Source organism: Mesoplodon densirostris, chromosome X, assembly GCF_025265405.1.
Source record: "Mesoplodon densirostris isolate mMesDen1 chromosome X, mMesDen1 primary haplotype, whole genome shotgun sequence".
Taxonomy (NCBI): domain Eukaryota; kingdom Metazoa; phylum Chordata; class Mammalia; order Artiodactyla; family Ziphiidae; genus Mesoplodon; species Mesoplodon densirostris.
Window position 1 is genome coordinate 119,249,066 of NC_082681.1, and position 25,247 is coordinate 119,274,312.

The 25,247-nt window shown below is 41.5% G+C and overlaps 1 protein-coding gene across 1 annotated transcript in view; it reads right to left on the reverse strand.

The window, feature by feature from the left end:
* PHEX (phosphate regulating endopeptidase X-linked) overlaps positions 1 to 25,247 on the reverse strand; it is a 197,259-nt gene that overhangs the window by 105,640 nt on the left and 66,372 nt on the right. The window contains exon 12 of the mRNA XM_060087064.1: positions 2,270 to 2,371. Within this exon, the coding sequence (XP_059943047.1) occupies positions 2,270 to 2,371 (102 nt within the window). The remainder of the gene's footprint in view (positions 1 to 2,269; positions 2,372 to 25,247) is intronic.

The window sequence follows — 25,247 nt, forward strand, 5'->3', positions numbered from 1 at the left end:
AACAGAAATATAGATCAATGGAACAGGATAGAAAGCCCCGAAATAAAGCCTCACACATATGGTCACCTTATCTTTGATAAAGGAGGCAAGAATATACAATGGAGAAAAGACAGTCTCTTCAATAAGTGGTGCTGGGAAAACTGGACAGCTACATGTAAAAGAATGAAATTAGAACACTCCCTAACGCCATACACAAAAATAAACTCAAAATGGTTAAAGACCTAAATGTAAGGCCAGACACTATCAAACTCTTAGAGGAAAACATAGGCAGAACACTCTATGACATTCATCACAGGTAGATACTTTTTGACCCACCACCTACAGAAATGGAAATAAAGACAAAAATAAACTAATGGGACCGAATGAAACTTAAAAGCTTTTGCACAGCAAAGGAAAACATAAAAAGACGAAAAGACAACCCTCAGAATGGGAGAAAATATTTGCAAATGAAGCAACTGACAAAGGATTAATCTCCAAAATATATAGGCAGCTCATGCAGCTCAATATCAAAAAAACAAACAACCCAATCCAAAAATGGGCAGAAGATCTAAATAGACATTTCTCCAAAGAAGATATACAGATTGCCAACAAACACATGAAAGAATGCTCAACATCTCTAATCTTTAGAGAAATGCAAATCAAAACTACAATGAGGTATTACCTCACACCAGTCAGGATGGCCATCATCAAAAAACCTACAAACAATAAATGCTGGAGAGGGTGTGGAGAAAAGGGAACCCTCTCTTGCAACGTTGGTGGGAATATAAATTGATACAGCCGCTATGGAGACCAGTATGGAGATTCCTTAAAAAAACTAAAAATAGAACTACCATACCATACGACCCAGCAATCCCACTTCTGGGCATATACCCTGAGAAAACCATAATTCAAAAAGAGTCATTTTCCAAAATGTTCATTGCAGCTCTATTTACAATAGCCAGGACATGGAAGCAACCTAAGTGTCCATCGACAGATGAATGGATAAAGAAGATGTGGCACATATATACAATGGAATATCACTCAGCCATAAAAAGAAACAAAATTGAGTTATTTGTAGTCAGGTGGATGGACCTAGAGTCTGTCATACAGAGTGAAGTAAGTCAGAAAGAGAAAAACAAATACCGTATACTAACACATATATATGGAATAAAAAAAAAAAAAAAAAAGGTTCTGAAGAACCTAGGGGCAGGACAGGAATAAAGACACAGAAGTAGAGAATGTACTTGAGGACACGGGGAGGGGGAAGGGTAAGCTGGGAGTAAGTGAGAGAGTGGCATGGACATATATACACTACCAAATGTAAAACAGATAGCTAGTGGGAAGCAGCCGCATAGCACAGGGAGATCAGTTCGGTGCTTTGTGACCACCTAGAGGGGTGGGATAGGAAGGGTGGGAGGGAGACGCAAGAGGGAGGAGATATGGGGATATATGTTTATGTATAGCTGATTTACTTTGTTATACAGCTGAAACTATCACACCACTGTCAAGCAATTATACTCCAATAAAGATGTTAAAAAAAAAAAAAAGAATGTAGCAGGCATTTCCCACCCATGCAAGCTCCAGCTCCATCAGAATACCTAGAATTCAAGATGGGTCCCATTCTTTACTTCTAAACAGCAAGGCTGCTAATACTTTTCTCACTTATCCCCTTATATTGTTGCCAGAAAGTTTTACAAGGTCTAGCAAGTGTCCGCTTCTATTAGGAAATGTTTTTGTATTCCTATGCAATGGTCTACTATTGGTCTACAGTTTATAAGCATGCTATTTGGATCATTTGCACAAAATGATGGGTTAGGAAGTAGGTCTGCTTGGTTACAGTAGAGGATTTGCCTGAGGACATTAGCACACATCGCGCACGGAGCAGAAGGACACACAGCTAATATGGGTTTTTCTTCTTTATGCCTTGAGGGCTCTTCTGCCAGCTGCTCCCCCTGGCTCCCCACCGCTCTGCATTCTGCCATAGCCAATGATGCTTTAATGGCAAAATTCGCTGGGCAGCAAGCCATGTGGCTCTTACAGACGGCAATTAGGAGAGAAGGAAAGGCTGAATTACAAGGTGTTTGAAAACGTGGTTTGAAAAAGTCAGATCTTATTTTCTCTTACCTCCTGGTAATAAAATTTCTGTATTCATCCCAAAACAGACACCTAACTCTGGGGTCATTTGGAGTCAACAGCTCAGTCAATATAAAAATCCACTACACAGTCAATGGGGAGCATGAAAATCCATTAAACCAGAAGTCATATTTTTTTCATCAAAAGGAATCCTTACCTTTTCTTTGGCTTTCCTTTTTGTCCCTGCATCCATCCACTCATTTTCTTTCTCCAGCATGTCAATAAAGGCCCATCGGACACCCTCAATCAATTCCTCCATCTATAAGGAAATACCCAAAGAAGCAGGTCAAAACCAAGAAGCTTCAGACAAGCTTTACTGGGCCACGATAAATAGTCCAATGCTAAACACAGTGGGAAAGAGGCTCCTTTAAGCTTGACTCCATGCTCTGGCAGCATTTCTTTTCCCAGGAAAATGCCTTTTCCCCCCATTACTAGGAGAAAACTAACCATTTCTTTCCTTGAGAACCATGTGATGGCCCAGTTGTAAAAAGATTACATGAGGAAAGGAATTCGCCATAGGTTATGACTAATAACTAACCTGTAGCTACTGTATTAGTGCACCCATATCAAGGTTGCAACTAATTTCAATAGGTTAATAAGGGCTTGAGAGAAAAAAGCAAAGGCATGGGCTGTGTACTTCAGAAACGTATTGCAGAAGAAAGTGAGTGAACAGTTGAAAGAGATACTGTTAACAGAGAAACAGGCAGGGAGAGCCAGCACCCTAGACACTTCTCAATATGAATCACTTATGTCAAGACCCCAGTTCTCTCTAAATTAATGCCAGTGGTTAAACCAAATGCGTGGCTGTTCTCTGTCATCTCCCTACTCTCCTCTCTCCTCTCTGACAGCTCAGAAAAGTCGTATGCTATTTCAAGTCTAAAATGGTTAAGTCTCAAGGGGGCTGCTACAGAAACACTGTCTTCTGAAAGCCCTGTTTCAAAGTGTTCCAAGAGGGCTTCCCTGGTGGCGCAGTGGTTGAGAGTCCACCTGCCGATGCAGGGGACACGGGTTCGTGCCCCGATCCGGGAAGATCCCACATGCCGCAGAGCGGCTGGGCCCACGGGCCATGGCCGCTGAGCCTGCGCGTCCGGAGCCTGTGCTCCGCAACGGGAGAGGCCACGACAGTGAGAGGCCCACGTACCACACACACACACACACACAAAAAAAAGTGTTCCAAGAGTGAGACCACACCTACAGTAATGATGTGTTTGCCCTGGCTTTTCTTCCAGCATCTGTGGGTCAGCAGAGAGGACTGGGGGAGAGAGATGCTAACACTTAACTTCAGCAGCCCACATGGAGCAGTCTGGGGAGGCCCTGCTTGTGTATGGGTGTAAACCAATCGAAATTCCATTCTCCTACACAGATGCTTCATTTTTCCTAATAGGACACTCAAGAAAGCATATAATACTAGGTTTGGCACCAGAATGAAAATTTTCATTTGAAATTATGGAGTTGTAAATCCATTTTTAGCATTAATTCTAGAAGGAAAGAAATTTAATGTTTCCTTGGTTCTATAATGAATTGTCAGCACAAAGCTCAAAATAGTTTTTTTCTGTTTAATAAGTTTTCAGCTATGTTTTCAGTTCAGTAACAGTTGTAAGGGAATAAGAGCTAGAAACCAGTGGGCTGGGTTCCATTGTATGTAAATAAGAACAAACAGCAGATGGAGGCGGGGGTACTTCACAGCTATTTCTTCCCAACTTAGTAAAAACATTAAGAGAAAAGAAATCGCAACTTGAGATTGGGGCATGATAAAGACATGAAATGACAGAAGAGCAAAGGTCCTTTAAAATCATTAAGTCACTGGTTCTCAACCTTGTCTGTACACTGGGGTCTCTGGTTGGGGGGTGGCGGGAGGAGCTTTAAACAATGCTGATGTCACTGTTGCAGAGTGAGGCCTGAGCACTGGAAGGTTTCAAAGCCCCTCAAGGTGATTCCAATGTGCAGCCAGGATGAAGACTCACTGGTGTAGGGAAGCCACTTATTTTACAGATAAGGAAATTAGGAGTCAAGAGAGTCCATGACCAGGACTTCCCTGGTGGTCCAGTGGCTAAGACTCTGCACTCCCAATTCAGGGGGCCTGGGTTCGATCCCTGGTCAGGGAACTAGATCCCACATGCCGCAACTAAGAGTTCGCATGCCGCAACTAAAGATTCCTCATGCTGCAACTAAAAGATGCCAAATGCCGCAACTAAAGATCCTGCACACCGCAACGAAGATCCCACGTGCCACAACTAAGACCTGACGCAGCCAAATAAATAAATAAATATTTTTGAAAAGAGAGAGAGAAAGAGAGAGTCCATGATCTCTTCCAGCTCTTACAACTGGGAAGGGTCAGAGCCAGGACCTGACCTCAGAGGTAAATGACAGTTGTGAGGTCAGCACTTCCAGGAGCAAAAGAGGTGTCCCTCAGAAATCAGAGGAAAATGCCAGGAAAGTAGAAGAAAACAGAGAGAGATGCAGCAGTGACCATTTCAAACAGAAAACCCACAGAAGGAGGGTGTTAAAACAACAAGGAAATCTTCAGGGCCTTTATCTTTTGCCTCTGCAGTCACCAGCACCCCTAAGTCTTTATGACATCATCGTAGGGGAGCAAAATTTGCCACCCTAAAATATGTCTCTTTGGCATATCAATTGTTTTAAGCTGGTCATTTCCTGAGGAACAGCAGACACAGGAAGGGATCTGAAAACCAAACAGCAGTTGCCTTTTTGTAAGAAATATCTCCATTTGTAAGGTAAATCTCCATTTGAAGGTTATCTCCCTCTCTGTACCTAGAAGAGGAGAATGACTAAATCTCCAGAAACTCCTATCAATGGAGAAGTCATTGACTTAAATCTTCATCACAATCACCATCCTTTACTGCACTTTTCCTAGTATTGCCCCATAACTGACTCTCTTCACCCCCAACATCTTCTTTTGTCTTTAGCTGAAGATGGTATATACGGTGAGGGCTTTGGCCATTTTGGCAAGCTGCTTAGTTTTCCCCGGTCTCTCCCGTGTATGTATGTTACTTTGTTTGGCTTTCTGCTGTCACTCTCTATCACATCAATTTAATTCTTATATCAGCCAGAAGAATTTAGAAGGGGAGGGGAATATTTCTTCCTCTCCAACATCATCAGGCAGCAACACACATCAGCCAGCCTGTCACCTTCACATAAAAAGAGAAACAGTATCTTCCCAAACTAGGGAGGGACAATAGGGATGGAAAGAAATGGGTGCATTAATTTGCCAGAGATTCAGCGACTGAATCAATGGAACCAGGTGATTAATTTTATGTGGGGAGGTGAGGAAAGGGTGGGAACAGTCAGATTAATTCCCAGGCTTCAGGCACAGGCAACCAGATGGATACTGCCACCATTTTCTTTTCTTTTCTTCTTTTTTTTTTTCATTTTTAAAAATTGAGTTTAAATTGACATATATTAGTTTCAGGTACACAACATAATGATTTGATATTTGTATATATTATGAAATGATCACCATAAGTCTAGTTAACACCCATCACCATGTTACCAAACACAAGTTCATCTGCCCAACGCACAGTGAGGCCAAACAATCTGAAACATCGGAGTCTAGAGCAGAGAAAGGTTTATTGCAGGGCCAAGCAAGGAGAACGAGTGGCTCATGCTCAAAACACCCTGAACTCCCCAACAGTTTTCAGGGAGAAGTATTTATAGGCAAAATTTGGGGTGAGGGCTGCAGGGTTTATGACTTTCTTCTGATTGGTTGGTGGTGAGGTAACAGGGCGGTGCTCCAGCAATCCTGTGCTCAGCCTGGAGTTACCATCCTCCACCTGGGTGGGGGCCTTAGTTCCTGCAGAAGGACTCAGAGATGCACGGCTACGTGTCTCCCTTGAGGAGGAACCAGGACTCTGCTGCACTGTTGTCTCCTTATTCCTCCTCCTTTGTTTCTGCATTCCCTCCCTTCCCTGCTTAGCAACTGTTTGAAGCTGCCTTTGGGAACTCAGGGAAGGTCAAGGGGGCTGAAGCCTTTTTCCTGCGAATAAGAAACGCGGGGGGGCTTCCCTGGTGGCGCAGTGGTTGAGAGTCCGCCTGCCGATGCAGGGGACACGGGTTCGTGCCCCGGTCCAGGAAGATCCCACATGCCGCGGAGCGGCTGGGCCCGTGAGCCATGGCTGCTGAGCCTGCGCGTCCAGAGCCTGTGCTCCACAACGGGAGAGGCCACAACAGTGAGAGGCTCGCGTACCGCAAAAAAAAAACAAAAAAAACCAAAGAAACGCGGGACACGGAAAAGATTTGTACCAGGGAGGGCCCCACAGAGTCTTGCTCTGTTTCAACCAAACATAGTTAGAGTATTTTTTTTCCCTTGAGATGAGAACTTTTAAGATCTACTCTCTTAGCAACTTTCAAATATACAATACAGTATTACAAATTACAGTCACCATTTTATTTTCTAAGACTTAGAATGTTGGAAGAGAAAGACAGGTGAAGACAAAGGCCAGACCTCACTGGGAAGTGGAGACATCAAGTCTGCACAACCCAGTGGAGGAGTCTGTCTATGAAAGAGAGAAAGCAAAGACAGGGTACAAGTGGATATAGGGTTAAGAGAGGGTTCTGAGGGTTCTAAGTTTGGGTTGTGTGCATTTGTTTGTTGCTGCTGCTGTTGTGGTAGTTGCCCATGTGAGAAATTTACCTGTGTTTATGTACTGATGGACATTCAACAAGAAGGAAACGAAAAACCTGATTAAAAAATGAGCCAAAGGGCCTCCCTGGTGGCGCAGTGGTTGAGAGTCCGCCTGCCGATGCAGGGGATACGGGTTCGTGCCCCGGTCCGGGAGGATCCCATATGCCGCGGAGCGGCTGGGCCCGTGAGCCATGGCCGCTGGGCCTGCGCATCCGGAGCCTGTGCTCCGCAACGGGAGAGGCCACAACAGTGAGAGGCCCACATACCGCAAAAAAAAAAAAAAAAAAAAAAAAAAAAAAAAAGAGCCAAAGACCTTAACAGACATCTCACTAAAGAAGACATACAGATGGCAAACAAACATAAGAAAAGATGTTTCACATCACATGTCATGAGGGAAATGCAAACTAAAACAATGAGATAGCACTACACACCTATTAGAATTGCCCAAATCCACAACACTGACAATACCAAGCGCTGGAGAGGCTGTGGAGCACAGGAACTCTCACTCACTGCTGGTGGGAATGCAAAATCAGAGAGCCATTTTGGAAGACAGTTTGGTAGCTTTTTTACAAAACTAAACATACCTTCACCATACAATCCAGCAATCACATTCCCTGGTATTTACCCAAAGGAGACGGAAACTTATGTCCACCCAAAAGTCTGCACCCAGATGTTTATAGCAACTTTATTTATACTTACCAAATCTTGGAAGCAACTATGGTGTCCTTCAGTAGGTGACCAGCTAAACTAGCTGTGGTACATCCAGACAATGGAATATTATTCAGTGCTAAAAAGAAATGAGCTATCAAGCCATGAGGAGACACGGAGAAACCTTAAGTGCATATTACTAACTGAAAGAAACCAATCTGAAAAGGCTACATGCTGTATGATTCCACGATACCACATCCAGAAAAGGCAAAACTATGGAGGCAATAAAAAGATCAGCGGTTGTGGGGTGTGCGTGGGGAGAGATAAGCAGGCACAGCACAGAGAATTTTCAGGGCAGTGAAAATACTCTGTATGATATTATAATGATAGATTCATGTCATCATACATTTGTTCAAACACACAGAATGTACAAGAGTGGATTCTAAGGTAAACTATATACTTTGGGTGATAACGATGTGTCAATGTAGGTTCACCTTCAGTTTAAAAAAAAAAAAGTGAGTGATGTTAATGAGAGAAACTATGCATGTGTCAGGGGCAGGAGTGTTAGGTAGCTAGTCAGACATGAGAGGGTCCTGCCCCATCCTGGATGGTTCATCTTTCCCTCCCCCACCAGGACAGCTGGTGGACAGAGCACACCCAGAGATCCTCCCTCTTGTGGCTGAGGACCACCACTAGGTTTCCAGCCATATCAGGACCAAGCAAGACAAAACTGCCAGCACAGGTTGACGCAGGCGCACCAAGACCTAAAAGGTGACTCAAGGTAACCCCGGGTTCATTATGCCTCATTTGTAATAACTTAGCATTGCGGCTTTTGCTTCCCCGCCCCACCCCATGGGTTCTGCTTGGGTGCTTATGGGTAAGTGCCTGAACACTAGCAGGAAAGTTATATAACCTAAAGCTGTCAATCAACTTGACAATCAAATGACATAGGACACACCCAACCCTATCCCATTGCAGGGCTGCTCTGGTTTCCAGGTAGCCCACTCTCATCCTTTCTTGGGAGCGTACTTTCGCTCTGCTTAATAAAACTCTTGCTACTTAAAACTGCTCTATGCCTCCTGACTGAATTCTTTCCCTTGAGAAAGGCAAGAAACGAGGAAATCGCCATTCCACGAAATCTCCATACCCTCCTCTCAATTTTGTTGTTGAAGGAGAGAATATGCCATCCCAAAACATGTCTCTTTGGCTTAAGGATTATCTCAAACTGATTATTTTTAAGAAACAGCACACAAAATAAGTACTAAAAACCAAGAGGTTACCCTCTTGGAAGAAACATTTGCATTTATAAGGGAAACCTCCGGTGTCTCCCTTTCTGTATCAGGAAGAGCAAATTGACTAAATCTCTAGAAACTCTTATCGATGGAGAAGGCATGAACTTAAGTCTGCATAACAAGCAGACCTTTGTTTACTGTGCTTTTCCCAATAACCTCCCTCAACTGTCCCCTCAGCCCCCACCCCACTCTCCAACATCTTCTTTTGTCTTCAGCTGGAGATGGTATTTAAGGCAATGGTTCGGGCCATTTTGGAAAGTTACTCAGTTTCCCTGGCTTGCTCTCATGTATGCAGGAGGTATACATGTTATTAAACTTCTGTTTTTCTCCTGTTACTCTGTCCTTTTATGATAGGGAGGTCTCAGCCAAGAACCTAGAAGGATAGAGGAAAGATTTTTTTTCCTCCCCATGTTATAAACTTAAAACTGCTGTAAAAAAAAAATCAGATCCTTTTTAAAGGACTTACTGTGTGTAGGTTATATGCAAATACTACACCATTTTATATAAGGCAATCGAGCATCCGCAGATTTTGGTTGTTTGCAGGGAGTCCTGGAACCAATCGCCTGCAGATATCGAGAGATGGCTGTAATCATTTTCCTCTTTTCTTTCCCTGTGAGCCTCAGCTGGTCTCTGCTCTAGTCCTCTGAGACCACCATTCCCTTCCCAGGCCTCATCACTGGTTCTCAATTCTTTCTTTTTGACCACTCTACAGATTTAATATATAACAGTTTTTGTGAAATGGTGCTGAACTACCCCAGCAGACTTTAACAACAAGGGAAATCTCTGAAGGTGATTAATGTCATTGGTTGGCATGTCAATGCAAATAAGAGAAATAATGATTTTAGTATGCTGGAACTAGGAAGATAAATCACTGAACACTTCTGATTTTTATCTTTAGACTACGCTACAGCATCACATAATAACAATGCCTTCAGTCAAGTCATGTTCCCTGAGGCAGCAAAATCCTGATGTGATTTTTCAATAAGAAGACAGAAATACTATTTCTTCACCAAACCTTGACCTAATGCCCCAACCAGCCAGCATATAACATTAATAGAAATCACTTAAAGTAGAAGTCATAAGGTGAAGTTATCCATAGAAAATATTTATTTAGAGTTAAAAATCAAAATATGACATACAAAAATTAACTCAAATGTTATTATGGTAAAATCTGCCACATTCAGAGTAAGAGCCCTCCAAGTAAAGCAGCATTTTGTTAAGCATCTACTTATCTCAGATTTTATGGACCCACACTGAGAAAATATAGTTTACTTGGTCAGTATATGGGCAGTTTTTCGTTCTTTCCCTCAACCAACTCTATTTAAAAGTGGGTTTCCCTTTTCATTCTTTGCACTCCAGGGTTTTGCCCATAGCATTCTACATCAGACATCAGACACTGGTGAGTCACATACACATATGCATACACCTGGTACCCTTCCAGGAAAGGTTTTTTTAAATGAGATTCTCCTATCTTAATGCATTAAAATTGTCTCACCTGCTCTTCTTTTGACCTCTCCTTATCCTCCCTCCCCTCACATGGACATAGGAACTTTGTGTTCTATATATATGGGTCAAGATGGTTCTATTAATGCATTTAAAGGGACATATGCTAATACTGCTTTGAGAAGACGTGAAACCAAGCAGGACCCTGCATGGCCTTCCTGGTGACAGACTCCCTCCGTGTCCCCCACTTCTTGTTTGGAAAAAAAGCTTTAGTGTCGCCGGCCTTTCCCTGAGTTCCAAAGAGCAAATTTAAGCAGTTAATAATTAGAAAAGTGAGGGAATGCAGAAACAAAGTCAAAGCAATCAAGCAAAAAGTTACGATAGTTTACACAATATTTCAGCCATAAAACAGAGTCAAAGGACTCCTAGTTCCTCCTCAAGGGATACAGATAACAATCTGACACATATCTTTGAGTTGGTTTACAGAAACCAGAGCCCCACCAGATGGAAACTGCTGACCACAAGCATGCAGACCTCAGATTGGTTGGAACCAGAAGACTGATGCTTAAGATTCTCAAAACATCATCCTGTTACCTCACCAACAACCAATCAGAAGAATGTCCACAAGCTGATCACACACCTTGCAACCCTCACCCCTAATGTTGCATTTAAAAACCCTTGCCCAACCCTACTGTGAACTGCGAACGCGAGGGATCTAGGTTGTGCGCTCCTTGTGAGAATCTAATGCCTGATGATCTGAAGTGGGGCTGAGGCGGTGATGCTAGTGCTGAGGAGTAGCTGCAAATACAGATCATCATCAGCAGAGAGGCTTGACTGCACAGAGACCATAATAAATCAACTGCTTGCAGACTCGTATCAAAACCCTATCAGTGAGTGGCAAGCGACAGTTAAGCTGTATCTTACGGAGGAGACTGGACAGAAGCAACACACTTCGGGTGTCACTGTCTCCCATCACTCCCAGATGGGACCATCTAGTTGCAGGAAAACAAGCTCAGGGCTCCCACCGATTCTGCATTATGGTGACTTGTATAACTATTTCATTATATATTACAATGTAATAATAACAGAAATAAAGTGCACAATAAATGTAAATATATAAATAAGTAAGTAAGTAAGTAAGTAAGTAAAATAAAAACCCTTGCCCAAAAGCCATCAAGGAGTACAGGTCTTTTGAGCTTTAGCTGCCCATTCTCCCTGCAAATAAATGCTGTACTTCCCTTCACCACAACCCAGTGTCTGTAGATTGACTTTACTGCACATCGAGTTTGGCTCGATAACAAAAGGGGTCAGTTCACCCCACTGTCAGTTGTAGTTTCCTTCAAAGCTTTGTCTCTGGTGACAAAGAAATCCTACATGGCCAACTCAGATCCTACCTCATACCAATGAATCCCAAACACTTCAACCCACACTTTCAGTCCCTTCTCTGAGTTCCTATTAGGCTTATATTCAGAACAATATAGGTGTGTGTTTAATTGCCATTTATATTTATTTGATCTCCCCAAGAAATCCATAAGCTTCAAAGACGGGAATCATGATTTAGATCAAATGAGATCATGGATATGTAAGGCAACTAAGAAGTGTGGAAGGGGAGCAGAATTCGCCACCCCAAAACATACCTCTTTGGCATGAGGATTATTTTATATTTTAGGCTATTTTTAAGGAATAGCAGATTAGAAAAAGCTCAGAAAACAGAGAAGTTACCCTTTTGTAAGAGACATTTACATTTACAGGGGAAACCTCCATTTGAAAGGGTGTCTCCCTCTCTGTACCAGGAAGATGTCATGACTAAATCTCTAGAAACTCTTACCAGTGGAGAAGTCAAAACTTAAATCTGTATAACAACGTTACCCTTGTTTACCGTGCTTTGCCTGGTAACCTCCCATAACTGGCTTCCCTCCCCTGACAACAACATCTTTTGACTTTAGCTGGAGATGGTATTTAAGGTGATGACTTGGGCCATTTTGGGGAGTTACTCAGTTTTCCTGGGTCTCTCTCATGTATACAGGAGGTATACATGCTATTAAACTTCTCTCTTTCTCCTGTTAATCTGTCTTTTCATTACAGAGGGATCTTAGCCAAGAACCTAGGAGGTTAAAGGGAAAAATAATTTTTCTTCCCCTATGGTGTTCTGCAAATTTAAAGTTGTTAGTTTTATGATTTCATATCTCACCACTGTTAGTTTTATGATTTCACATCTTACATGATATGATTTTTCACATGGTATGATTTCATATCTCATATGATACATGTAGCAGATGTTCAATAAATAGAAGTTGATTTATGTTTTTCAAAACCTCCGGTGGGTATCTAGCAAAGAAATGAAATTTAATCAAATATCTTTTATACATGCTAATGTATAACATTTATTCCAGCAGTTATTCCAAATATAAGCTTCAGTGGAACTCAAATGACTCAGTAAGTTAGCCCAGTCCATTCTGAGGTTGATGATGCCAACGTAGTACAGAACAGATGGCTAAGAATGGTTTAAAAAAATATATATATATATATATATGTATATACATATATATATATCTGATAGAAATAGCTATAGGCTGATAGAGTTCTTAAAGAAGAAAAATAATCTTCAAGGTGATTATATACATTAATCTTAAAGTAATTTTAATGAAATTCTTAAATAAAAGCATAATGTTGAAGAGATTTTCCTCTCAATATATTCAGAAATTATACATAATATCTTAATAAAACATAAGATTAAAAAGTCTCCAGTCTCCTCAGTGGTCTAGAGCAAGACATGGTTCCTTAAATTATAACCACGTGACGAGTGAATGTGAAAAACAAAAATTATTATCAATAATTCATGTGGTTAACCTGGAAGAAATAGGCTGCAATCTAAGGGAAGTTCCTAAAACTTTTCTTTCTGGCAACTGTCACTTCACTAGAAACACAGACATTAAATAAATCAATGCACTAATAAATGTTAACTATCCACTGACTCATTATTTGTACTGTATTTAGGAAAACAACTTTGAATTGGCTCCTGATAAAAATGGCATTGAAATAAGAAGTAAAGAAGAGACCCATGTTAAGGTGGGAGAAGTGGTAAAGCCAGAAAAACTAAGGATAGTTAGGAAACCCTCAGTTTCTGGCAGCCAAGCAAGCTGGTATGATAAAACAAATCATACCAGTTTGTCAGGATTAACAAACTTGCATAGCTATTTAAAATGTTGGTGAAAGAAAAAAATGTCAAGTTATTTGGGCCCCAGACGTGCTATAAAGCATATCAGTCTGGTGGGGCAAAGTTTAGCATGTCCTCTTATCAAAAAGCATAAGGCTGGGGTGGAGGTAATAAGAGTAAAATCCTATTTACTGGATATGAACAGAGAGACTGTGCTCTGGTTTTCTAACTCATCTTTTTCTGTTTCCCACTTTCCTACTCTTCGAGGGAATGGATCAGAAACCAGAAAAATATTTAGACGTCAACCAGTCTCATAATGGTCTAGCTTTTGGCTGTGGGTAAACTCCCTCCAGCAAGGAATTCTTCCTGGTCACATCCAAAATTCGGCTCTGTTGGAGGGCCTAAGTGCTTTCTTTCAGCCAATGAATTTCCAGGACAGGGTCTCCGCAACTCACAGGCCTGATCACATCTGCTTGACATGACTGTGGCCGATAATAAGTGGCAAAGGCAACAGTGTCCAATGTTATCCAGAGATAGAGACCACAAACAAGAAAGGCGGGCCAAATGTGTCACCATCGTGGCAGCACACTCAAGGACAAGGGCAAGAGTAGTGTCCACACTTATTTCAAAAGAATTCCCAATGACCTTTCTGAATTACTTGTTTTGCTGGATGTCATTTTACCAAAGGTTGCTTAAAAAGAGCTGTCAGGATTGGGGTCTTATGACATTTGCTGTAATAAGATTTAGCCCGTAGAGAGTTGTGAAACCTGGATCTGTTATAGAAATTATATTTGGCTCCTTGAGTAGTTGCGTGAGACTCTCTTATGAGCCAGATCTAGCATTAAATGATAGGGCAGGTTCTGGAATGTGGCTAGGGCACTAGCCATAAAAGGATCTTTATCCCAACTGAAAGCTACTACACTGGGCATATGTGCAGGACTAGGAACAGCAAACCCCCAGGTACCTGCCTCATGCTCACTCTTTTGAAGAGAAATTAGAAAGAAGAGATCTCAATGCAGGAGAGTTGCCACAGTTCTTTGATAAATAGTATGCATTCTCTCTTCATGATTAATCTTAGGCATGGCACACAGTAATAACAGTAGCTGACATTCACTGGGCACTCACTATGCACCAGGCATGTGCTAAGCCCTCTACATGGATTATCTCACTCAGTCCTCATCACAAAACAGCGAAGTAGGTACTGTTTGTATCCCTATCTATGATTCACTGCAACGATGGCTTTTAACTCTATACCCCCATTCCTGTATCCATGCCCTTTGCTGTGGGACCTTTCACTAAAAAGGCAGCGTCTATTTCCCGGCTCTGTCATTCTGGACTGGCCTTGTGGCTTGCTTTGGTGAACAGAATGCAGACATGACACTATGCCAGTCCTGAGCCTGGGCCTCAGGAAGCCTCGTGTGTCTCCGCCTGCTCACTTGCACCTCTGCCATCGCTATGAGAACGTGCCCAGGCTAGCCGGCTGAAGGAAGTAAAATACTTGGAGTAGAGCCACGTCATCCTGGCCACCTCTGCTGAAGCCAGCCTAGACCAGCCAAGCCCCAGACATTAGACAAACCAAGCCGGAATAAGCAGAGCTGCCCAGGGGAACCACCAACCAACTCCAGGTGCATCAACATTAACTGTTAATTGGTGAAGGCCACTGAAGTTTTGTGGCTGAGTGTTACACAGCATTACTATAGCAGCAAAACCTTGTGTACCATTCATAAGCAGGAAGATAGAGAAACAAAGAGGTTAATTTGCCCAAAATGATAAGAACAGAACTGGGCTATGAGATGCTAATGCAAGTTTTCAGAAAATCAGATGTAACTTCTTAATAAGGCCAATATTTTATAACTGTATTTTAAAAGCCCTTTAAAACTCAAATCAGTTTGTTTTGCCTTAATTCAGATGGATCTTCTGCAAAGACCCAGAGAAACTGATTGATATAATAGCTGACACCATTGCCTAGGGAAACGGAAACAGGGACACTTGATAGCCAGATAGAATATCCTTTACTTTGCATGACTTGTGTTGAAGGGAGCTCTATCTTTATCAGTACAATGGCTATACTGAGAGCAACTCTTGTAACAGCATCTGTAAGGAACCAAGAACCCCTTGGTATAAAGGCATTGCTATGATGCATGACACTGACTTTCAAGTGACTTCTGCCACTAACGTTAGAGTTACATCTCATTTATTCAACCACAGAGAAAAACGGTGAGCAAGAGAATTGGAGAACTTGAATATTAATGGCAGTACATCAATTCAATTATCTTGGCTAACTAATGAGGTGAACTCCTAGTGCATGGAGGTTGCAAGTTCAAACTCCACCACTGCAATTGGACCCATGTGGGTACTTAAGTCTTCGGCACCAGCTGCAGCAGTATGGGATGGGAGGAGAAACCCGTTCTTGGGATAAGAATTACTACCAGAATTGCTCATGCAAAGCACTCAGAAAATTGGAAGATACTCTAGGTCATCCATGGCATTACTTGGGGACATGAACGATGTCCTTACCATAAAGAGAAAAAGGAATCAGCTACTAGAGTACAGGAGAAATCAGTGAATTGTTTTACACAGTAAATAAAGCTTTAATTCTTCCCTTAATAAAATCTCAATCTAAAGTATAATAAAAGATTCGTTCCTCTTTAACTAAATTAACCTTCTGCATACAGAATGTTTTAATGTATAATAAGAGACCAGTGGTTTTATCTTTGATTTGAGTGTTGACAAAAACTCTCTCGTTGACCAACCTCTAGCCAGGTTCCTCTAAGCCCTGTGCCAGGCCTGCACAGCCCAGTTTTATCAAGAATCCCGGTAAGTCAGTTTAGAGAGAACCCCCTCCACACTTGATATCTGAGCACCCTCCATATCTGTCAGATTCCTCATCCCCCACCCTTGATATCTGTGCACCCTGGTCTGCCTTCAGAAAAAGTCCCCTGACCTTTGAACATTTCCTCTTAGTCATTTTCCATCCACTGCCTCCTTCACCCTGCTCCTTGGCCAGCCCCCAGCTGTCTCTGCCATGTTCACAGTTGAGCCCGATCTCTCTCTCCTACTTTGAAAGTCTTGACACCCTTTGCAATAGTCCTGAATAAAGTCTTCCTTATCATTTTAACAAGTATCAGAATTATTTTTTTCTTTAATAGGGTTCACCCTACAACAAAAACCGATACTTTGAGAGAACAGCAATAAAATGCCTATTGGCAGAGCTGAGATATATGAATAAAGATAAGTAATTTGGGGACAGAGTATCTATAATGAAATAAAATTATGTGGTTTAATAACTTAGCTCAGCCAAAATGTTCAAATGGGAATTCCAATTTCCTTGAATTTTCGAGAAACTACAATTCAAAGCATAAAGCGGAAAGATCTTTTTCTCCTTTGCATCAACACGATAGAAAATTGTTCTTTGATGTGTATGTTTACATTTCTGCCTTAGTAACCCCAAAAAATGGTAAACATTTTAAAGACTGTTTTGATGAAGAAACCTTACAGAGCCTTAGGTCATCATTCCAAGCATCAGGGATCACTCCTCAGAATGATATATGTAGGAAATACTGGAAATTGAGCTCAGTGTGTGGACTGAGCCAAAGATGAACCTCAAATGTTGCTCTTAGATGAAATCTCTGATAATCAGCTTGTTTCTTACTGTTTCCCTGTTTCTTCTGAAAATTCTATGAACACAAAAAAATGCAATGTCACCTGGTTAGACTTGAACTGATTAAGCTTTCACTCTATTTGTCTTTAAAATATTAGAATGCTACTAGAAGCAAAACCTATTCCAACTGTTCCCTACCTCTAAAATGCTAAGAAATTAGGAAATATGTGCCTTTTATGTGTATAAGATCTTAATACATGAATAGGTCATCTCCTGATAAGGGTGAATCCATTATAGGACCAGCCACTAAGAAGTCTCTTCATTATGCTGGTCTCCTCATGCCAGTCATAAAAATGGTGAAGATTCAAGTGTTTTTCAGAGAGAAGCAAGGGAATAGAACACTGACTTAAAGCTAGATCGTTTGGACTTGAACCCCACCTAAACCATTTTCAGGCTGTGTGACCTTGGGGAATTTACTTAAACTCTTGGAGCCTCAGTGTCCTCATCTGGAAACATGACGGCAGTAATAGCAATTACAGGGCCACCGTCAGGACTAAATGAGTTAACGCATTGAAAGCTCTTATAGAATGCGTACCAGACATCCAACTAAATCCCAGTAAAAGTTAGCTACCTTATTATCATCATCAGATATTTAAAACATTATATAGCCATCGTTGGGATCTTCATGTGCCCACCATGGACACTGATATCTATCTGGGGCATTTACTCATACGTTACAGATATAAATTATCATTAATAATTTAAAAATGGAAGAGAAAAACAAGTAACAACTTTAGACATCCCTCCCCATGTACACACACGCCCCTAAATCTCTCTCCTGTCATTTACGTCATGAGCCTACAGATCGGGGTTTGTCACAGTAGGATGAGAGCATCATCTCTATTTACAGTGACAATACACCATGAATTCTCTGAGAGAGTTATACTTTCATACCCTTCATATAACTTTCCACAAAAGCAACTTGTTAAATGATTAGCTAATATGCTGTATTTTTAAACTATGCATGATCTTCTAAATAAGATTACAAAACTTAAAAAGTTCTCTGACAGACACGGTCATGACTTTGGGTCTGAAAACTGGAGAGAAAATGTTAGTGTAAAGGGCACAAAATGGTATCCCAGGGACATATTCAGTTTGGCCTCCAAAGTATTGGCCAAGATTTAAAATGTAGGATATTTCGGGGCTTCCCTGGTGGCGCAGTGGTTGAGAGTCCGCCTGCCGATGCGGAGGACACGGGTTCGTGCCCCGGTCCGGGAAGATCCCACATGCCGTGGAGCGGCTGGGCCCGTGAGCCATGGCCACTGAGCCTGCGCGTCCGGAGCCTGTGCTCCGCAACGGGAGAGGCCACAACAGTGAGAGGCCCATGTACCGCAAAAAATAAAATAAATTAATAAAATAAAATAAAATGTAGGATATTTCACATACAAGTCCGTAATTCTGACTTCTCTCAAAAAACAAAAAACCAGAAACCGAGCAACCCTCGGGAGGCATCCTGCATGAAAAGAGCCTGAGCTGAATCCTGAATATCACATCCATTCCTATTCATCACTACTGTGTCCCAAACACTGAGGCCCAGGGTCAGCTGTCACTCGTCACTGCACTTGCACTGGCTTTTGCTGACACCCAGCCAGCTTTACTCCTATACGTTATTTAATGTTCCTCACTGGCTGTGAGGGTATTTGAGCTTGGAACCCCTGACTTTCGCCTTGACTAAGTCCTTTGCACCTTTCAGGCACTGCACATCTTTGACTTGCAGACTCCACACCAAATGGTCCCTGAGCCAGTGAGAACCAAGCCTCCAAGGTGCTTACCTCAGAGTAGAGTCTAGAATTTGTTTCCTCCTCTAAGCTGCTATCCCAGAGAATCTGAAACATCCTCACCAACTACTAGCTTGACTCCAACTCCCACCCCTGTTGCCAGACCATGAATCTCGTGTGGGGTTGCTTGAATCCTTCCCCCCTCATATTAGAGCACTCTGAGAAACCCAGTTGGTCAGACACCAACAACTCCACCTTCCCAGTCCTGGCTACTAGCACCCGCTCACCCAGGGACTGAGCCCTGCCATGCTGAACTCCAGGCAGGGCTTGAACTCTTCAATTCTTTAAACAGGCACTGTCCAATAGCCACACATGGCAACTGAACACTTGAAATGGGGTTAGTCCGAACTGAGATGTGCTATAAATATAAAATATGCATGGGGCTTCAAAGACGGAGTGTTAAATAAAGCATACAAACTATTGCATTAATAATTTTACATTAATTACTTGTTGAAATGACAATATTTTGGATATATTTGGTTAAGCAAAATATATTATTGAATTAATTTCACCTGTTTCATTTTACTTTTTAAATAAGGCTAGTAGAAAATGTAAAATTCCATACATGGCTCATATGGAGTTCTATTGGATAATGCTACTTCAGGTAACAAAGACAACCACCGTCCAAAGAGTTCTGCAACTCCCTACTCTCACTCCACTGGCCTGTCCCTCTGGTTCAAGTAAAGTCTGCAGCCAGTCCCACATGGATTAAGGCCCTGGCTCACTATCTGATAGGCAGGAGATTGTTCCATGTGGCCTCTTTAGGTGGCTTTCTGTGGAAGGATTCTCTTTTTTCTACATGCTATTCTTCCTGTTTCTAATTAAATTTGTGAAACTCCCATAGTTATGTGTGAGTGAATAAATATGACTGTACGTGAATGTGGCTGTGTGCACGTGCAGACTCGCATATGGGAAGTCACAAGGAAATAGTAATGTAAAATTGTGTGTTTTCCCCAATGAAAAAGGAAGAGAGGTATGTTGGGGGAGTGAGGGAGGACGCTTTCCCTGCTATGAAGGAAACCTCAAAGTGAACTGCTCCTCCCACCCTCTCTATAACAAAGGGTGCCAACCAGAGGCAGTTGGGCCAACTTGCCATTAAGAGGCTGCAGAGGGCTTCCCTGGTGGCTCAGTGGTTAAGAATACGCCTGCCAACGCAGGGGACACTGGTTCGAGCCCTGGTTCGGGAAGATCCCACATGCCGCGGAGCAATGAAGCCTGTGCGCCACAACTACTGAGCCTGCGCTCTAGAGCCCGCGAGCCACAACTACTGAGCCCGCGTGCTACAACTACTGAAGCCTGCGCACCTAGAGCCCGTGCTCCACAACAAGAGAAGCCACCACAAGAAGCCCACGCACCGCAACGAAGAGTAGCGCCCGCTCGCTGCAACTAGAGAAAGCCTGCACACAGCAACGACCCGACACAGCCCCAAAAAATAAATTTATTAAAAAAAAAAAAAAAGGCTGTAAAAACAGAAATACTGAGAAGCACAAAGTCTCTTAGAGGAACCCAGGTATCAGTTTTCAAAGGAAAACTAAATAGCTCAGAGGAAAAAAACAGCAACCAAAAAAAGCAGAACTAAAAAGTAGCCTAAAGGCCCTCACACGGAGTTTGGCACAGTCCACTTAAAGCAATTTGAATCAGGGAAATTTTCTATGATCTGAAAATTGAAGCGAATACTTGCACTAATGCAACAGGCTTTAGTAAACGATGTACTGTCGCCCTGAGTCAAATGCCTGCCCTGCTCATATGAATTGCCAGAGCTGTTTTTTGGTGGTAACTGCAAACAAATGAATGATGCAAAGGCCTTGCTACTCCAAGTGTGGTCCCTAAACCAGCAGTGTTAGCACTGCTTGGGAGCTTGTTATGCAAATTCTTGGGTCCTACCCCAGACCCAGTGAAAATGCAATGAAATTCTGCATTTTAACTACCAGATCCTTCAGTGATTCCTGTACACATTAAAGTTTGAGAAATACCTGAAATTTAACCTTCTGACTATTCATTTGCTTAACAACTGTTTTTGAAAATAAAACAATGGCACCCACCCCTCTGAGTTAGTGTCTCTGGAATTTGTCCCATTGGGGATATTTCTGTTTTTCTCTTTGGATTGTAGCTAATAATAAAGAATGTTTTTCAAGTAAATCAGTGGTTCCAGGTGGTTCTTGGATGAGAGCCCTGGAACACGGCTATAAAAAGCCAGATATTACTCTTATAAGTTTCCAACTTAAGTATTCCCTGAGGCAAATAGCTTCTGCTTAAGGGAGGCAAATAATTTTATGTAAAATAAATGAGTATCTGTGTAACTATCACACTACCTTCACGTCCCACGTACATCAAAGTAAGGGGGGAAGTGCCAAAATCAACTTTACTTGTCACATCCTGACACATGAAAAAGGGACTTTCACACCAAAACTGAGACAAACAAATTAATCCACATACCTTTCGTATTACTTAAAATTCTTCTACTGCCAAAAAAAAAAAAAAAAAATCCTGCTATATAAAAACACCTCCATTATCCCTTAATTGTTTTTATATCCTTCCCAGGGCTTATAATGTTACCACTGTGATTATCTGATAAATTCTCAATCCATTTACTCCGACCAAGGAGTGAAAGAAAACACAATGGGAATATTCAGTATTTTGAAATAAGACATTAATTCTTCAGTGGAATTATTTACAAGGAGAGTACCTCCAGGTTCAAATATGAAGTCTCGAACTTGGCATAAAATTCTCCAAAGTATCAAAAGAGAGGAAAAAATCCAAGTAAATGTGCTTAGATGTATGGCATTCCACAGCAAACCTCAGCACATAATACATAGTTATAATATATATCAACACATAATACCAACCAGTGGGATTATCATGGCTTAACAGACTTTTTTATTTCTTTGCCTTTAAATTCAATGTTTAATGACCACCTGCATCCAAGGTGCTTACATATTCATATCTCACTGACTACGATGGATTGTTATTAGCAAAGGGAAGCAAAATATACCATCCCAAAATATGCCCCTTTGGCATATTGATTATTTGGGGCTGATTATTTTTGAGAGGCTGCAGACACAGGAATTGTCCGGAAAACAGTAGAAATCACCCTTTTGTGAGAGAAATTAACATTTATAAGGGTAATCTCCATTGTAAGGGTGTCTCCCTCTCTGTACCAAGAGGAGGAGCATGACTAAATCTCTAGAAACTCTTAGCAATGGAGAAGGCAAGGACTTAAGTCTGCCTCACAGCCACACCCCTATTTACTGCATTTTGTCTGGATTCTCCCAGTGCTCAACGTCTTCTTTCGTCTTTAGCTGAACTTGGAGTTTTTTGTTTAGTTTTTTCTTTTTTTGCGGTACGCGGGCCTCTCACTGTTGGGGCCTCTCCCATTGCGGAGCACAGGCTCCGGACGCGCAGGCTCAGCGGCCACGGCTCACGGGCCCAGCCACTCCGCGGCACGTGGGATCCTCCCGGACCGGGGCACGAACCCGTGTCCCCCGCATCGGCAGGCGGACTCTCAACCACTGCGCCACCAGGGAAGCCCTGGACTTGGAATTTAAGGTGGTAGCTTGGGCCATTTCTGGGAGTTACTCAGTTTTCCTGAGTAGAAGAGGTACACATGTTATTAAACTTGTTTGGTTTTCTCCTATTAATCTTTTATTATAGGAGGGTTTCAGCCAAGAACCTAGAAGAGTAGAGAAAAAATTATTTTTCCTCCCCTACATTAGTTAATCATACCTAGATATTCTGCTTCATGCCATTTGTAAAATATAATTCTTCACAAAGAAAATGCACATCAAAAAAAAAAAAAACCTAGCTAAATTGAAATTTCTATTTTAAAATAGACCCTCTCCTCCAGTGTAGCTGAAACACATGGAGAAGAACACAGCCAAAATGAGGAGACTTTTTAAAATTCATGACCTCCAACTTCACCTAGAGCAGCCACACTACATCTCCTCAGTTTACTCAGCCTCCCACTCCCCTGGACAACCACGTCACTCCTCCTCTGTCCTCCAACCTTCAGCCCCAACCTCTGAACTAAACTCAAGACTCACATAACCCTACTGCCCCCATGACATCTCCACCTGGAGGTCTGATAACATCTCAAATTCAACATGGCCGAAACTGAACTCCTGATCTTCCCTTGCAAACCTGATCCTCCCCACAGCATTCCTCTTCTCAGTTAATAGCACCTCCGTATTTCCATTTAATCAGACTCAGAGCTCCTACTCTCAGATCCCTCAACAAATCTGTCAGCAAACTGCACCGGTTCTATCCTTCAGAATGTATTCAGAATACAACCCCTTCTCACAACTTCCACAGCTACCATCTAGTCCAAGCCACCATCATCTCTGGCCTGGTCCCTCTGATAGTCTCCTAATTGGCCTCCCTGCTTCTATTCTTGACCTGATACAATCTCTTCTCAACACAGCAGCCAGGGCGATCCTCTCAACATAAGTCAAGTCACATCAGGCCTCTGCTAAAAAGCCTGCATTAGCTCCCCACTTCACTCAGAGTAAAAGCCAACATTCTTACAATGTTCTACAAGTATTATAAAATGCCGCACCATCCCTGCTATTGCTCTGACCTCAGTGCCTACTTCTCTCACCCTCATTCACCCTGCTCCAGCCACGTGGACCTCCCTGCTCTTCCCTGACCACTCCAGGCACATCCCTCCCTCAGAGATTTTGCACTAACTGTTCCATCTGCTTAGAACACTCTTCCCCCAGATAGATGCCATATCTAATTCTCTCACCTCCTTCAAATCTTTGCCAAATGTCATCTTCACAATGAGGCTTTCCTTAATCATCCTATTTAATCCTACAATCCACCCCACATATTCATACCTTCCAGCAATCCCGATTTGTCTTTACCCTGATCTCATTCTTTTCTCTTCTAGAGTCCTTATCATCTTCTAATACACTTGTTAATGTATGCATTGTATTGATTTTTTTGTCTACCCTCACCAATAGAATGTCATCTCAATGAGGTCAGGGATCTTTGTTCTCTGTTGTATCCCAAGTGCCTAGAACAGTGCCTAGTATATAACAGATGTTCAACAAATATTTGTTGAGTAAATAATGAAATTAAACCTCAGCTTTTATTAGTGGATTTATCTGGTTGGGCCATTAACACCACTACGACAATTACGAATAGCCACAGATCATGGGTACATGGAAGTTGATTACAATGCTCTTTCCATATACGTTTAGAAATTTACAAAATAAAAGAATTTCTTTTTAAGCTTTTAAAAAAAATTGACAGTGTTTTCTGTGAAATAAATGTCACATCTCTAGTTTTTAGAAGACAGCATAAGGAAAGGGGGAAAAAATCCCTGCATTTTTTTTGTTTCTAAGCCACTTAATAGTTGTTAAATATGAGAGGGTGTGGAGAAAAGGGAACCCTCCTACACTGTTGGTGGGAATGTAAATTAGTGCAGCCACTATGGAGAATAGTATGGAGGTTACTTAAAAAACTAAAAATAGAACTACCATATGATCCAGCAATCCCACTTCTGGGCATATATCCAGAGAAAACTCTAATTCAAAAAGATACATGCAACCCAATGTTCATAATAGCACTATTTACAACAGTCGAGACATGGAAGCAACCCTAGTGCCCATCGACGGATGAACAAATAAAGAAGATGTGGTGTACACACACACACACACACACACACACACACGATGGAATACTACTCAGCCATAAAAAAGAATGAAATAATGCCATTTGCAGCAACATGGATGGACCTAGAGATTATCATACTAAGTGAAGTAAGTCAGACAGAGAAAGACAAATACCATATGATATCACTTATATGTGGAATCCAAAAAAATAATACAAATCAACTTATTTACAAAACAGAAATAGACTCACAGACATAGAAAACAAACTTACGTTTACCAAAGGGAAAAGGGGAGAGGGATAAATTAGGAGTTTGGGATTAACAGATACACACTAATATATATATAAAATAGATAAACAACAAGGTCCTACTGTATAGCACAGGGAATTATACTCAGTATCTCGTAATAACCTATGATGGAAAAGAATCTGAAAAAGAATAGATATATATGTATGTATAACTGAATCACTTTGCTGTGTACCCAAAACTAATATACTGTAAATCAACTATACTTCAATAAAAAAATTGTTTGTTTTCAACCCAATCAAAAAATGAGCAGAAGACTTAAACTGACATTTCTCCACAGATGGCCAATAGGCACGTGAAAAGATGCTCAACATCACTAATTATTACATTATACTATATATATTATATATATAACTATTATACACATAACTGTATCACTTTGCTGTACACCAGAAACTAACACAACATTGTAAATCAACTATACTTCAATTTTTTAAAAAGTTGCTTATTTTGAAGAACAAAAAATAAATAAATAAAATTGGCAAAAAAAGAAGTTGTTAAATATATTAAAAATCACTTCATCACTGGGTCTCCAGCTTCCTCATCTGTAAAACAAAGAAATCTGACTAGAAAATCTCTACCTTTTGTAATTACAAT